General features: G+C 51.6%; 1 protein-coding gene across 3 annotated transcripts in view; it reads left to right on the forward strand.

Annotated features, from left to right (window-relative positions):
- Positions 1–15,668, forward strand: part of PPARGC1B (PPARG coactivator 1 beta) — a 124,988-nt gene that overhangs the window by 101,445 nt on the left and 7,875 nt on the right. For all 3 annotated transcript variants that reach the window (XM_031011455.3, XM_055386190.2, XM_031011454.3), the window contains 7 exons: positions 1,186–2,308; positions 3,204–3,240; positions 3,831–3,895; positions 4,781–5,591; positions 8,549–8,624; positions 10,763–10,884; positions 14,281–14,435. In XM_031011455.3, the coding sequence (XP_030867315.2) occupies positions 1,186–2,308; positions 3,204–3,240; positions 3,831–3,895; positions 4,781–5,591; positions 8,549–8,624; positions 10,763–10,884; positions 14,281–14,435 (2,389 nt within the window). The remainder of the gene's footprint in view (positions 1–1,185; positions 2,309–3,203; positions 3,241–3,830; positions 3,896–4,780; positions 5,592–8,548; positions 8,625–10,762; positions 10,885–14,280; positions 14,436–15,668) is intronic.

A 15,668-nucleotide genomic window follows, 5' to 3' on the forward strand; every position in this document is an offset into this window, starting at 1 on the left:
AGGCAGAATCGGGTCCTCTCAGACAGCAGCTCAGTGTAGGAGCCTCTCCCTTGCTGGGGCTTCTCTGGGGAGTGAGTCCCTATGCTCCCTCCCTATTTGTCCTGGCTGACCCTCCTGAAACAAAGGTCCACCCTCTCGTGCCTCATTCTGTTGAAGGGGCAGCAGCCACGCCCCATTGTGAGCCAGCTGTTTGCCCTCTGGGAGCCTAGGAAGCTCCCCAGAGAGGTGAGATGCATCTGACAGCCATTGCTAGAAAGTCCCAGCACAACGATGAGTCACACTTGGGGGGAAAGCCCCAGCATGGACAAGCGGGGCGAATAAGACTGGAGAGGTTGGCTGGTGCGAGTACAGAGGACCTCATACACCCAGCCATGGAGCCTCCCCTTTATCCTGTGGGCACTAGGAGCTACTGAATTTTTTGTTTTTTTAAACTTTATTGAAGTGTAATTTACATACATAAAAGCCACCTATTGTAAACAATTCTATGACTTCTAGTAAACTTATACCCATGCAATTGTGACCATTATCCAGTTTTAGAACATATCCATCATTCAGGCCGGTCGCGGTGGCTCACGCCTGTAATCCCAGCACTTTGGGAGGCTGAGGCGGGAGGATCACTTGAGCTCAGGAGTTCAAGACCAGCCTGGCCAACATGGTGAAACCTTGTCTTTATTAAAAAATACAAAAAATTAGCCGGGTGTGGTGATGCATGCCTGTAATCCCAACTACTCGGGAGGCTGAGGCAGGAGAATCGCTTGAACCTGGGAAGCAGAGGTTGCAGCGGGCCGAGATCGATGAATCCCCCAGTGCTCATTTGTAGCAAGTCCTTCCTACACCCAGCTCCAGGCTACCATGAACCTACTGCCCGGCTCTTGGCTGAAGGGTACGGAGCAGGGGGGTGGAATGGTCAGAGTGGGGCTTTGTCAGTGAATCTGGAAGGGTCTGCAGGGGCAAAATTCCATGGCTGGGAGAGCTGTTAGGAGGCTGGTCTTTCCTTCATTCCTCATCCACCGAGCACAGCCAGGTGCCCGGCTCTGTGTGGGAAGCTGGGGACGGAATGAAGGAAACCTGGCTGTTCCTATGATCCAGGTGAGACACAATGGGCCAGCCAGTGGCCATGCGGATGAGACACATGGGAGGAGTGTTTGGGCCTCCTTTCTCACTCTGGCCTCTCTCCCTCTCTAGGCGGACAGCACCCAAGACAAGAAGACTCCCGTGACGCAGTCTCAGAGCCGAAGTTGTACAGAACTACATAAGCACCTCACCTCGGCACAGTGCTGCCTGCAGGATCGGGGTCTGCAGCCACCATGCCTCCAGAGTCCCCGGCTCCCTGCCAAGGAGGACAAGGAGCCGGGTGAGGACTGCCCGAGCCCCCAGCCAGCTCCAGCCTCTCCCCGGGACTCCCTAGCTCTGGGCAGGGCAGACCCCGGTGCCCCGGTTTCCCAGGAAGACATGCAGGCGATGGTGCAACTGATACGCTACATGCACACCTACTGCCTCCCCCAGAGGAAGCTGCCCCCACAGACCCCTGAGCCACTCCCCAAGGCCTGCAGCAACCCCTCCCAGCAGGTCAGATCCCGGCCCTGGTCCCGGCACCACTCCAAAGCCTCCTGGACTGAGTTCTCCATTCTGAGGGAACTTCTGGCTCAAGACGTGCTCTGTGATGTCAGCAAACCCTACCGTCTGGCCACGCCTGTTTATGCCTCCCTCACACCTCGGTCAAGGCCCAGGCCCCTCAAAGACAGTCAGGCCTCCTCTGGTCGCCCATCCTCGGTGGAGGAGGTAAGGATCGCAGCTTCACCCAAGAGCACCGGGCCCAGACCAAGCCTGCGCCCACTGCGGCTGGAGGTGAAAAGGGAGGTCCGCCGGCCTGCCAGACTGCAGCAGCAGGAGGAGGAAGACGAAGAAGAGGAGGAGGAAGAGGAAGAAGAAAAAGAGGAGGAGGAGGAGGAGTGGGGCAGGAAAAGGCCAGGCCGAGGCCTGCCATGGACGAAGCTGGGGAGGAAGCTGGAGAGCTCTGTGTGCCCTGTGCGGCGTTCTCGGAGACTGAACCCTGAGCTGGGCCCCTGGCTGACATTTGCAGATGAGCCGCTGGTCCCCTCGGAGCCCCAAGGTGCTCTGCCCTCACTGTGCCTGGCTCCCAAGGCCTACGACGTAGAGCGGGAGCTGGGCAGCCCCACGGACGAGGACGGTGGCCAAGACCAGCAGCTCCTACGGGGACCCCAGATCCCTGCCCTGGAGAGCCCCTGTGAGAGTGGGTGTGGGGACATGGATGAGGACCCCAGCTGCCCGCAGCTCCCTCCCAGAGGTAGTCAGAGTTGGTGGTCTGTGAAGTGGGGGCAGGGATGGGGTGCAGCATGCCCCTCTGCACTGGGAGCCAGGAGCCCTGTGTTCAAGTCCCTGTCCCCCAACAAAGTGTTATGTGGGTTTGGACAAGTCCCTTCCCCTCCCTGGCTTTCAGCTTTTCTTTGGGCTAGTTGGAGCAGGTCTTCAGAAGAACACCTATGCATCTCTGAGTTTTTCATCTTGCATGGGCAAGGTGCCACTTAATGAATTAAGCAGGCAGTCAAAAAGTAAACAGAAAAGGAGGATAATTACAAAATTGCAATGGGTACTGTAAAGAAGACTCACTGGGAATGATGTGACAGAAGCATAAGGCTATAAGTTCAGCTCCACAATGCAGCTAGAGTTTTAAATGCTGCTAATAGCAGTAATGATAACAACAGTTAGCCACTGTATACTTACCGTGCTGGCACTGGTCTCAGATCAACAGATTGTCCCTGTTGAGTCCTCACAAGAAGGCTCTCTGGTAGGGACTGTCATCGTCTCCATTTTATGATACAGAAACTCAGGCACAGAGCTACTTAGTGATGAGCCCTATGCAGGGCTGTCTGTCCAGAGCTCACAGCAGTGGGACACAGTGAGTCAAGTTCTTCCTCACTGTGCTACACGTTTAGCCAGAAGGGGTCACCCTTGCACCTGTTTGTACTTTCTGCAAAATCAAGTAGCTCTCCCAGCTGAGACTGGGATGGAAGGTGGATTTGAGTTGTTCTGCCCTTCTCTAAAAGTGGCAGAGGTGTTTGGTCACCTGCCCAAATGGCAGCTGTGCTTGGCACCAGTGGAGGCCTAGGGTCTCCTCCAGAGGGGAAACCTGCTAGTGATACCATGTTGGGGAATCTTATTTTTGTTTGTCTTCTTTTCAGACTCTCCCAGGTGCCTCATGCTGGCCTTGTCACAAAGGTAGATTTTTAGAAATTATTGGTGTATTGTTCCATGAGATTTTGTCTTGTTGGATGTGTGTGTTGGTGGTGATGGGGGGTTCATCAGCGCCCATGCCTGGCCCTGGCCCCACACCCTGTGCCCTGATTGTCATCTGGGACCCTCAGGAGCTGGGCTCCTTTAGAAGGGAGTTGGTTTTTAGAAACTAACTTTTGCAGGCCAGAGGAAAGGCCTCAGGCCATTTCATACCCTGTCCTCTTGGGGACCCTGAAAAGAGTTCTTTTCTGACAGTGCCCTGTGGCTTTCAGCAAGTCCGTTCCTCCTTCTGGGCCTCAGTTGCTCCCTCTATAAAATAAGGAGGCTGACAACACTTGTCCTCTATTTACCCTCCAGTGAACCTTGTCTGTGTCTCCTAAAAGAGCTGTGCAGCTTGAATTCCTCTAACAGCTGGGATGGGGTTTCCCCCAGAGCGAATGCGTCTCAGGCTCCATTTCCATGGGCAGTGGAACCAGGGCCTGTCGCAGCACTCCCTGTGACCCTTTCGTGGGCGGTGAGGTGGATGCCTGCTGCTGACTTGCTTCTTTCCTTTCTTTCCTCCCTGCCTCCACCAGCGACCCAACTTTTGGCAAGAAGAGCTTTGAGCAGACCTTGACAGTGGAGCTCTGTGGCACAGCAGGTGAGCCAGGGGGCTTCCACTGGCAGGTGCCTTCAGGAAAACACCCGTGCATCTCTGAGTTTTTCATCATGCGTGGGCAAGGTGCCACATAATGAACGATGCGCGAGATGCCTGCCTTCATGGGGCTTATGTTATAGGCAGTCAAAAAGCAAACAGAAAAGGAAGATCATTACAAATTGCAATAGGTACCATAAAGAAGACTCACTGGGAATGAACCAGCATTACAGGCATGAGCCACCGCGCCCAGCCCAGGTGGGCAGTTTTATCTGCGGTGCCTGCCCCCTGTCCGTCATGGGAAACACCAGAGGCATATGAGAGGTATAGTTGGGAGGGTTTGTTGAATGATTGGACGTAGATCAGGAAGAGGTATTTGGATGACTGGGAGGTTCCAGCTGCCATTAGTAGGTCACAGAAGGGATGGCAAATGGATTTCATCACATGCCAACTCCAAAGAATTGGAGGATTCCCAGCCTACCTCCAGGCTCAGCCAGCAGTGCAGTGATCAGTTAGTGATGTCTGCCATCCACTGGGTTGGGAGAGTAAAGGCACTTGGCCATTTTATTGCCATCCCAAACTAGGGTCTTTTTTTTTTTTTTTTGAGACATAGTCTTACTATGTTGTCCAGGCTGGAGTGCAGTGGCACGATCTTGGCTCACTGCACCAACAAGCCTGCTTAATTTTTTTGTATTTTAGTAGAGACATGATTTCACCATGTTGGCCAGGCTGGTGTCGAGCTCCTGGCCTCAAGTGATCCACCCACCTCACCCTCCCAAAATGTTGGGATTATCGGTGTGGGCTACCATGCTTGGCCCCAAACTTAGGGTCTTAGTGTCCCTTGGAGAAGTGATCTGTCTTTATCTTACCTTTCTCATCTTCCTCGGGCAGGACTCACCCCACCCACCACACCACCGTACAAGCCCACAGAGGAGGATCCCTTCAAACCGGACATCAAGCATAGCCTAGGCAAAGAAATAGCTCTCAGCCTCCCCTCCCCTGAGGGCCTCTCACTCAAGGCCACCCCAAGGGCTGCCCACAAGCTGCCAAAGAAGCACCCGGAGCGGAGTGAGCTCCTGTCCCACCTACGACATGCCACAGCCCAGCCAGCCTCCCAGGCTGGCCAGAAGCGTCCCTTCTCCTGTTCCTTTGGAGACCATGACTACTGCCAGGTGCTCCGACCAGAAGGCGTCCTGCAAAGGAAGGTGCTGAGGTCCTGGGAGCCATCTGGGGTTCACCTTGAGGACTGGCCCCAGCAGGGTGCCCCTCGGGCGGAGGCACAGGCCCCTGGCAGGGAGGAAGACAGAAGCTGTGATGCTGGCGCCCCACCCAAGGACAGCACGCTGCTGAGAGACCATGAGATCCGTGCCAGCCTCACCAAACACTTTGGGCTGCTGGAGACCGCCCTGGAGGAGGAAGACCTGGCCTCCTGCAAGAGCCCTGAGTATGACACTGTCTTTGAAGACAGCAGCAGCAGCAGCAGCGAGAGCAGCTTCCTCCCAGAGGAGGAAGAGGAAGAAGGGGAGGAGGAGGAGGAGGACAATGAAGAAGAGGACTCAGGGGTCAGCCCCACTTGCTCTGACCACTGCCCCTACCAGAGCCCACCAAGCAAGGCCAACCGGCAGCTCTGTTCCCGCAGCCGCTCAAGCTCTGGCTCCTCACCCTGCCACTCCTGGTCACCAGCCACTCGAAGGAACTTCAGGTATGAACAGGGGGCTGCAGGAGAGGCAGCGGGCAGTGGAGGATCCCAGTTCCTGGGGAGCCAGGAGCCCCAGGAGGGAGGATCCCTGGGAAACTTGCTCTGAAACTGAGGCTGCATCTCCCAGTGTGGCCCAGGTCTTGGTCAGGGGCCTTGAAGGTCGTCTTCTGGGGCAGTTGTGAGTGAGTCCTGGAGGCAGGCACAGCCTGGTCTGTGAAATCGAGAGTGTCCCAAACATCCTGGCCTCCAGAAAGAAAGAAAACCCACTTCCTGGCTATTTGTGGGCTTACATCTATAAAGGAACTTGTCCCTTATCCATTTGTATTTTTTGCTTTTATGTTTGTAAAATGGATAGGTTTTTGTGCAAACATACCTGCCCCAACAGTTTGAATTGTAGGGATGTTTATAAGTAAAAGAAAGATTAGTGTAATTCTAATCTGTGCTCTGGAAAATACCCGGACATAAAGCATTGATAAGGTTTCTGGGTCCTGCTAAGTTGCGCTGTGGCTTTCACCAGTCGGCTGCCCCTCGAAGGGCTTTGACCTCAGTGGAGGGATGATGCCTCATGAGCCCGCTTGCTCGTATCATCCTCGCTCGCTGAACCAGACTGGAGAAGAAGCCAGTCCAAAAGTCAGCTGGGGAGCTGGGCAGGAAAAATGGAGGTTTGGCAGATTCAGAGGGTACTGGTTGCTCCTCTCTGATCACAGTGGGTCCTGATTCTCCCTGGGGAAGGCTTGAGGAGAGTCAGTGTCATCATCCCCAGCCCTGTGTTGAGGTGAAGCTGAGTGGCCACTAGATGCTGCTCTTGGGCTAGAGCCCAGCTGCCAAATCCACTGCAGGATTTGTTGGGCCTCCACTGGCCGGCCCACACCCGGGTGTCTGATCTGTAGGTCTGGGGTGGGGCAGGGGCAGGGGCAGGGATTGGCGTTTCCAACAAGTCCCCAGGTGATGATGATGACATTGCTAGAGTATCATACTCTGAGACCAGAATTTAGGTCTTGCGAAGATACCTCTTCTTCCCTTCTAAAGGGACTAGCAAAAAAAAATATTTTTGGTAAATAAAATGTAAAAAGACTTCAGCTTTATGTTTATACATCTACAACAAGTGTTCTTAACTGTTTGAAAACCTGATTAAAGCAAAGGCCCATCTCCATATTAAAATGTGCATACACATCTAACTGGGCATTCAATTTTAGGGGGTTTGTGGGCTCCCTGCAAACTTGTTAAGAAGCCCTAAATTTTTTGTTCCTCAAAGTGAGGTCCGCAGCAATTTCTCCAGCAAGCCCTTACTGTAGAAGCCAGGATTCGTCAGTCACAGCTGCCTTCTGCCGACCTCGCTGAGCCTCTCTTTCTGGCTCCATTCTTTCCCAGGGGGTAGAATCTGCCCTACAGTGGTCCAGTGTCAAAGGTTTGGCTTCAGCCTTGCTTTGCTGTGAGCTAAAGCACTCCATCTCCACATTAGGCAGTTGCCCAGGTTCTCTTCATGTTGAAATACATCTCCCAAGCTGGAGCTTCCCTGGTCTCCTTTCTCTCCTGCCCAGCTCGGAGGTGTTTGGGCCGGGCCTGCATTCATAGAATTGCCTGGGAAGAGTCGAGAACTTCTCTAGAAACCCCCATGGATTTTCCTTTTTCTCACTTTTGGGCCAGGTTCAGGGCTGGCTTTTTCTGCTCACTACAGAAACTTAATTGGGTAACCTGGCTCCTGCTCAGCTACCTGGCTGAGCTCAGTACCTGGTAAACCTGGTAAGATACTAATCAGCCTTCTCCAGACCTGTACCAAACACTCAGCAACAGAAAGCACGTTAAGCTGGGTTAACAACACAAATCTTGAACTCCACGATACCTTCCAGGCACTCTCAGCTCTTCAGGTGGGGAAAGTCTACCAATTCTGTTGCAAAAGGGATGATAATACTATAATTAGGTAACCCTTTAAAGTTGCAAGTAATTTCCCCTCCCATTATCCTACTAGAGCTTCACAGGTGCACCTGGAGGTATCTGCTGCTTATCCCCATTTTATAGATGAGGAAGCTGAGGTTCAAAGAGATTACATAGAAAAATAGAGCAAATATTTACGGAGCAGTTCCTGGGCTAAGCATTGACATGCACTTTTAAATTTAATCCTCACAGATGGCCAAGGGATGGACACAATTGGTTATCCCTATTTTATAGATGAAGAACTGAAGTTGAGAGGGCTTCTGTAACTGGCCCAAGGTCACCCAACAGGGAGGCGGCGGGGCCAAGATTCAAACTCAAGCTATCTGACTCACAAGCCTGTGTTCTTGTCCTCTGTGCTGTATTTGTCAGTGACTCAGACTGGATGAGTGAGGGCAGCGTGCAGGCAGGCAAGGAAGGCTGCAGGTGGGTGGCACCTGGGAGCCTGCTCGGGCTATGGGACTAATGAGCCTGATAGCTAGCCTGGAAGCATGGAGCTGCAATGGCCAGGGGCTGCTGCTTGGCTGAGGCATGAACCCAAAGGGAACAGTGGTTCTGGAATCAGAAGGACCTGCTTCTAAGTTCTCTGCTTTCTGGCTTTAAGCAAATCCCATCTCAAACCTGAGCCTCAGATTTTTCATCTGGAAAATGGAGAAACATAAAACCTCATGGGGTTTAAAAAAAAATCAGGTCAAATAAGATAATAAAGCAAAAGGGCTTTTCTACCCCTAATGGCATAGAGAGGCAAGGCTCAGAACGGGGTGGGATTATAATGAGCAACACAGTGGTTCCCGGTGATCCAGTCCGGAAGCTGGCAGTAGGCATGTGTCCAGATGTTCAGGCCCACACACAGCCCTGGGCCGTCGTTGCAGAAGGGGAAGCTAGGTTTCTGCGGGAGGCAGTTCCAGCTCGTGTGCCCTCGTGAACAAATCCTAAGGAAGCATCCCTTGCGTCCTGGAGCAGATCCGCCCCCACCCCCATGGTCTCTCCCGAGAGTGAGTGCCTCTGCTTTGCTTGTTCACTGACAGATGTGAGAGCAGAGGGCCGTGTTCAGACAGAACGCCAAGCATCCGGCACGCCAGGAAGCGGCGGGAAAAGGCCATTGTAAGTGATCTGGGGGCCCAGAGCCTGGAGTGAATGGGAACGGACAGGAAGTGTGTGGGGGCTTCATGGACCAAAGCCTTTTGAGGCTGGCTGGTGAGCCCCTCAGTCTTCGGCCTCTGCCTGGGGAAGAAGGGACTATGGCAGCAGCAGACAATGATATTTCTCTCATTTGAAGAGCACGAGGGTCACTAAAGGGCATCAAAGGTGGCACCATGCAAAGTTCAGCCAAGAGACTGGACATGAGTGTGCTGTTGGTGGTGATTTAGGGCTCAGCGTCAGGGGCCTTGAGAGAGCCAAGTGGGCAGGCTGTGGTAGTGGGGAGCAGAGCCAGGCTGGCCAGGTCACAAGTCAGCCCTGCCACCACCTTCTATGTGACCGTGGGCAGGTCCCCCAGCTACCCCGAGCCTCACTTTCCTCATTTGTATGTAAGGGAGTTGGGCCTGTGCTTCCCAAGGCTTTCCCCAACTTGATCAGTGCCAAGAGACCAAGAGAGCCTGTCCCTTCCTCCCCACCCACCTCCCTAATGCCTTCCCAGAGTTAGTCCACAGGCCCTGGCCTTCTGGCTTTGCCTGGTGACCCTACTGCAAAGCTCCCCACAGAGAAAACACATCAGGGGCCTGGAGTGGGGAGCTGGAGCTGGCCAGCTAGGCTATGTCACTAGAAAGGAAGGAGGAAAGTAGGATGGAAACACAAAAAGACAAACAGACTCCTGCTGGGTCTCTCCCATGTGATGTGGCACTTCAGGGAGGAGGGGCACACAGGAGGTATGCATACCCTAGAGGTGCACAGCTGTCTGCACACAGGTCCTTAAAACCGTGGACTGTGCATGGAGCATCTTCTTGGAGTCTGGGTCTGGTCATTCAGTAGTTACAGGCCTAGCACAGTTCTGGGCGTTGGAGGACAGCAATGAACAAGAGGGATGAGGCCCCCCTTCTGGCTGAACAGAAGGGAGAGAGAGATAATAGACTCGTAAACAAAGGAATAAACAATGTAATTACAGATTGGGATAAGCACTGTGAAATTAGTAATGTGCAATTAGTAACAATCTGAAGTAAACAGGACTGTTGAGGAGGATGTGTTTATGGGGTGGCCAGGGAAGGGCACCTTCAGGGAGCTGGGCCCTGATTGATGAAAAGGAGCAACCAAGCGAAGACTCAGGGGGACAAGTGTTTGGAGCAGTGGCAGAAAGGAGCTTTATGAATTCAAGAAGCTGCAAGGAGAGTGGGAGGAGGGGATTTCTCTGTTGAGCTGAGCTTGGACATCGTATGTTGTGGGATATACAGTTCCCCTGACTGTTGACGACGGAGTCCTGTTTGTGGACCCGCCGCCTGGGTTTTCTTCCTTGGCATGTGTAGTACGTGGGTGGGATGGCTGGAGCATCACTGGCTATAACCTGTTTCCAGAGCAAGCCTGTCCAGGACAAGAAACTGTGTGTTTTTCCTATGGGAACACAGATTTCCAGGAACAAGCCTGCAGTTTCTCTCGCAGGTCAGAGTGACTTGTCCAATAGCAGTGGCTTCAACCAGATCAAATCACAGATCTGAGAGGAGGGGAAGGGGAGTTCCAGTCTGGACTTTCTCCCACCCCTTCCCTCTGCTAGGCTGTTCTGGGCACCCACTGGCATAGCATGGAACTCTCCTGAAGGTGACGCCTTGGTGACAGTGTCTATACTGTGGCTTCAGCCACTTTGCCCAGGCAAAACCAATATCCCTGATGCCCCCACCTCATTACCCTTCCTTCCAGCCCACTCTCACACTCACAATCAACCTGCCTCCTGTGCTTGCCCTACCCCAGCACCTCCCTTGCTCAGACTTGAAAGGTTAAGTCCAAAAGCTACTGAATATGCAGGCATATCAATGGTGATAAATCCTTCCCCCTTCCTAGCCCCAGTCTCTGCTCATTTCCTTCCTGTAAGCAGTGGCTTCCTTGGAGGCCTCTTCCCTTCCAACACCCTCCCCCAACAAGGGCAGGTCCTCTGGGGTAGAGATTGGCATTGTCCTCTCTCTGACTCCAGCTGGTATTACTCACTCAGCCAGGCATCATGGACTAGGACAAGGACTCCATGGGAGCCCACCCCCAGAGGGGCCCCAGGAAGCCAGGCAATGACCAAGTCTCTCTCTGTCCTCCTTCTTGGGCAGGGTGAAGGCCGCGTGGTGTACATTCAAAATCTCTCCAGCGACATGAGCTCCCGAGAGCTGAAGAGGCGCTTTGAAGTGTTTGGTGAGATTGAGGAGTGCGAGGTGCTGACGAGAAATAGGAGGTGAGTTGAACCAAGCCATGGCAAATGAAGGGAGCAGAGAGGGGCACTGGTCCTGATCCAGAATTGGGTACCAGAAGATGCCCAAGATTTGTGAAATGAATCTGACAAAATCCATAGCCTAGATGTGGAAAGCCAGGCCCAGGAGAAGGACCAGAAATGGTAATGCAGTCAGTAATAGCAGCAAACACATGCTGATGGTTTACTAAGTGCCAGGCAGTTTCCGTTCATTCTTTTATCTAAACTTCCCAGCACGCCAGGGACATAAGCACTCCTAGTCTTTCAATTGCTCTCCTTTCTGCAGGAGTTCAGACAAGTTAGCTGGGCAGCTAGTTGGTGGCAGAGCCAGAACCGGAGCCCATGTGTCTGCTTCAGGGCCTTTGGCCTGGAGATAGTGCAGGGCAGCAGCCCCTGGCAGCTTGAAGACTTGCACTGGGACTCCACTCTACCTCAGCCCTGTGCTTCCTCTGCAGCACCCTCCCTTCCTCTGCAGCAGCCAGTCCCAGGCCTTGGTTGGGTGTGGCGGCTCACACTTGTAATCCCAGCATTTGGGGAGGCCAGGGCAGGCAGATCACTTGAGGTCAAGCGTTCAAGACCAGCCTGGCCAACATGGTGAAACCCCATCTCTACTGAAAATTTAAAAATTTGCTGGGTGTGGTGGTGCACTCCTGTATTCCCAGCTACTCAGGAGGCTGAGGCAGGAGAATCCCTTGAACCCAGGAGGCAGAGGTTGCAGGGAGCCGAGATCGCGCCACTGCACTCCAGCCTGGGTGATAGAGCAAAAAATAAGAAAAGGCCCCAGGCCTTTTGTTCTACTAGGCAGCCCTGGTTTTTCGTCACTTACCTGGAGAAGCTGTGTTTTACCTATCAGGGGATCTGCAAAAAGAACAGGTTTCATATGAATGCACAATTTAGATGTCAAAACTTTGTCAGTTTTGAAATATTTCTAAATTATCTCCTATTATATCGGCAAACTAAGGCAAACTAAGTTATTCGGGTTTTTACATTCTAATACAATAATAATAATAGAAAGCTTCAGCAAGAAAATAGTTTCTGGTGTAAGAGTTACTACATACTTCTTGCCCATTAGGATGGCTACTATCAAAAAACCAGAAAATAAATACTGGCAAGGATGTGGAGAAACTGGAACTCTTGTATAGTGTTGGTGGGAATTTTAAATGATGCAGCTGATGTGGAAAACAGTATGGCAGTTCATCAGAAAATTAAACCTAGAACCCCCATCTGATCCAGCCATTCCACTTACGGGTATATATTCAAAAGAATTGAAAACAGGATCTCCAAGAGATATTTGTTCACCCAAGCTCATAACGACATTATTTACAATAGCCAAGAGGTGGAAACAATCCAAATGTCCCCCAACAGATGAACAGATAAACAAAATATGGTTTCTATACATAGAGTGGAATATTATGAAGCCTTAAAAAGGAAGGAAATTCTGACTCACGTCACCACATGGATGAACCTGACAACATTGTGCTGAGTAAAATAAGCCAGGCACAGAAAGACAAATACTGTATGATTTCACTTATATGCTATGTCTAAAGTAGTCTATTTCGTCAAAACAGAAAGAGTGGTGGTTGCCAGGGGCTGCAGAGAGGAGGAATAAGGGAGGTGTTGTTTAATGGGCATAGAGTTTCAGTTTGGCAAGGTGAAAGATTTCTGGAGCTTCGTTGCACAGCAATATGAGTATACTTAATACTGCCAAACTGTATGCTTAAAAATGGCAAAGATAGTAAATGTCTTGTTAAGTGTTTTTACCAAATTTTTTAAAAAAGAACCATTATACAAATAGAACCATTTTAAGTTCTGTGCAGTTTTCAAGCTATCAAATGAAGATAGCATGCAAAAATAAAGCAGGCAAATTAATCTCTAAAGAGAAAGATCAATCTGTTAAGATTTTAAAAAAACACACAGGATCTTTAAAAAAGAGTCTTGGACGTACTGCCAATATTAGACATTTAAAGAGAAAGAAGGGTCCGGGCATGGTGGCTCACACCTGTAATCCCAACACTTTGGGAGGACGAGGCAGACAGATTACTTGAGGCTAGGAGTTTGAGACCAACCTGGCCAACATGGTGAAACCCCGTCTCTACTAAAAATACAAAAAATTACCCGGGCGTGGTGGCACATGCCTGTAATCTCAGCTACTTAGGAGGCTGAGGCATAAGAATCGCTTGAACCCGGAAGGCAGAGGCTACAGTGAGCTGGGATTGCGACCACTGCATTCCAGCCTGGGTGACAGAGCGAGACTCTGTCTCAAAAAACAAATAAATAGATAAAGAGGCAGAAGAGTTCAAACTTGGCCCTGGTTCAGAGAGGTGTCAGGAAACATGATTCACGTAAATGTTTATTAGGCACCCGCTATTTGTAATCCTGTCCTAATAGTTGGTGAATGCCACTTTGTCTCTGCCTTGAGGAGTTTACATAGCAGATGATATGTCAGTCTGGACTCTTTCTGTTGTTCACGGAAGTGAAAAGTTGGAATAGAATTGACTTTTGGTCCTTCTCGGGCAGACTTTTCTCCTGGTTGCAGAGTGGCTGCCTGTAGCTTTAAGCTACCCCCCAGCAGCTTAGAGACCCCTGGGAAGGTAGGAGTCACTACATGACTCCAGCAAAGACCTGAGATGGATTCTTTGGGGTTCAGCCTTAAGTAAACAGGCTTATCCTTGAACAAACCATGGTGTCCAGGAAGGGCCATTGTCATGTGGCTTGCCCTGGCACCCTGAGCCTGGCTGACCACACATGCTGTTGTCAGAGGAAGGGGAGTGGAAGCTGAACAGGCAGGCATCATAGATGTCTACCATGAAGGGCAAGATGTGTGCAGAAGACCAGCCCTACTAGGGGAGGTGAAGGCCAAGATGGCAGCCAAGGAATTGGTGACTGAGGCTGGCTTTGAAGGAGGCAGAAAGTGGTACAGTAGTATAGGCAGGGGAATGGCATGGCAATGGCAAATCCAGGGAAATGGGAATGATAGGAGAAACATACAGCGGTGTTAAGAGCATCAGCTTTAATGTCAGAGGCCTGGGTTTGAATCTCTGCTCTGCCACTTGCTTTTGGGTAAATTACTGAACTCCGCGGAACCTCTTTCCTCATCTGCAAGGTGGAGATAACAACAGTACCCACCTCACAGGCTCATCTGAGGAGTGTCTGAGGCAAGATGTGATGGCCAACACCTGGCAAACATTCAGCATATTAGCTGCTTTCATTATTACCACATTGCAGAAGTCAGCCCAGTGGTCATCATCATCTCTATCTAGGGGGCCACGTGATGTGGGTATCGAATCACAGTGGCAGTCGGTTCCTCATCTAGTAATGCGTGGTCTCACAGTGTCCACCCAGCCAGCCCAATAACATGCTCTCCTTGCTCTCTCCCCGCAGAGGCGAGAAGTACGGCTTTATCACCTACCGGTGTTCTGAGCACGCGGCCCTCTCTTTGACAAAGGGCGCTGCCCTGAGGAAGCGCAACGAGCCCTCCTTCCAGCTGAGCTACGGAGGGCTCCGGCACTTCTGCTGGCCCAGATACACTGACTACGGTAAGCCCCTGAAACCCAGCCACAGTCTAGTAAGACTCAAAGCTTGGGAAGCAGTGCCTTCCTTGAACAAAACCCAGAGCTAAAGCCCCTTGTGGACATAGCTTCCATCCCCACACCCCAGTGTGCTGCTTGGTATAACTTTGCAGCCCCTTTGCCTGAAGGCTACCATCCTGTTTCTCTTCTGGCCTCTGGCCCACCTTATCCTGTCCTGTGACTGCTACCAAAGAGAAGCCAGCCTCCCACGGCCTCTAGGAAGATTCAGTCATGTGCACAGCCAGCTGGCAGAACCGTGGCTACGGTCTCCTTGACTTCACAGGGCCAGCTGCTACCCTGTCCCCTTCAGGGGCATTCCGTGGTGACCCCAGACAAGGCAGCAGCCACCTGGGGACAAGACGATGAAGAAGGACAAAGAAGTACAATGTACGAAAGAATTACTTGGCCAGGCTCAGTGGCTCATGCCTGTAATCCCATCACCTTGGGAGGCTGAGGCAAGAGGATCACTTGAGCCCAGGAGTTCGAGACCAGCTTGGGCAATGTAATGAAATCCTGTCTCTACAAAAAATATAAAAATTAGCCAGGCATGGTGGCTTGCGCCTATAGTCCCAGCTACTCAGGAGGCAGAGGTGGGAGGATCACCTGAACCCAAGAGGTTGGAGCTGCAGTGGGCCATGATGGCACTACTGCATTCCAGCCTGGGCAACAGAGCAAGACCCTGTCTCAAAAGGAAAGAAAAAAAACACTTATTGGAGAGAATCCAATGCAGCCTTGATGGTACAGGACTGAGTGTCAGTGACCCGGCTGGGTGCCAGGCCAGGCGGCCCTGCCCTTGGCTGCATGTCCATTTATGGGAATCAGTTTCCCAATCTATTAAAAAATTCTAGTGTTGGCTGGGTGCAGTTGCTCACGCCTGTAATCCCAGCACTTTGGGAGGCCGAGGCAGGCAGATCATGAGGTCAAGAGATCGAGACCATCGTGGCCAACATGGTGAAACCCCGTCTCTATTAAAAATACAAAAATTATCTGGGCATGGTGGCGCGCACCTGTAGTCCCAGCAACTTGGGAGGCTGAGGTGGGAGAATCACTTGAACCCGAGAGGCAGAGGTTGCAGTGAGCTGAGATCACATCCCTGCACTCCAGCCTTGATGACAGAGCGAGACTGCATCTCAAAAAAAAAAAAAAAAAATTCTAGTGTTGTTAGCCCTCCCTTATGTGGCACTGCAGCAGGTTACTAAT

The sequence above is a fragment of the Gorilla gorilla genome, chromosome 4 (assembly GCF_029281585.2).
Source record: "Gorilla gorilla gorilla isolate KB3781 chromosome 4, NHGRI_mGorGor1-v2.1_pri, whole genome shotgun sequence".
NCBI classification, from domain to species: domain Eukaryota; kingdom Metazoa; phylum Chordata; class Mammalia; order Primates; family Hominidae; genus Gorilla; species Gorilla gorilla.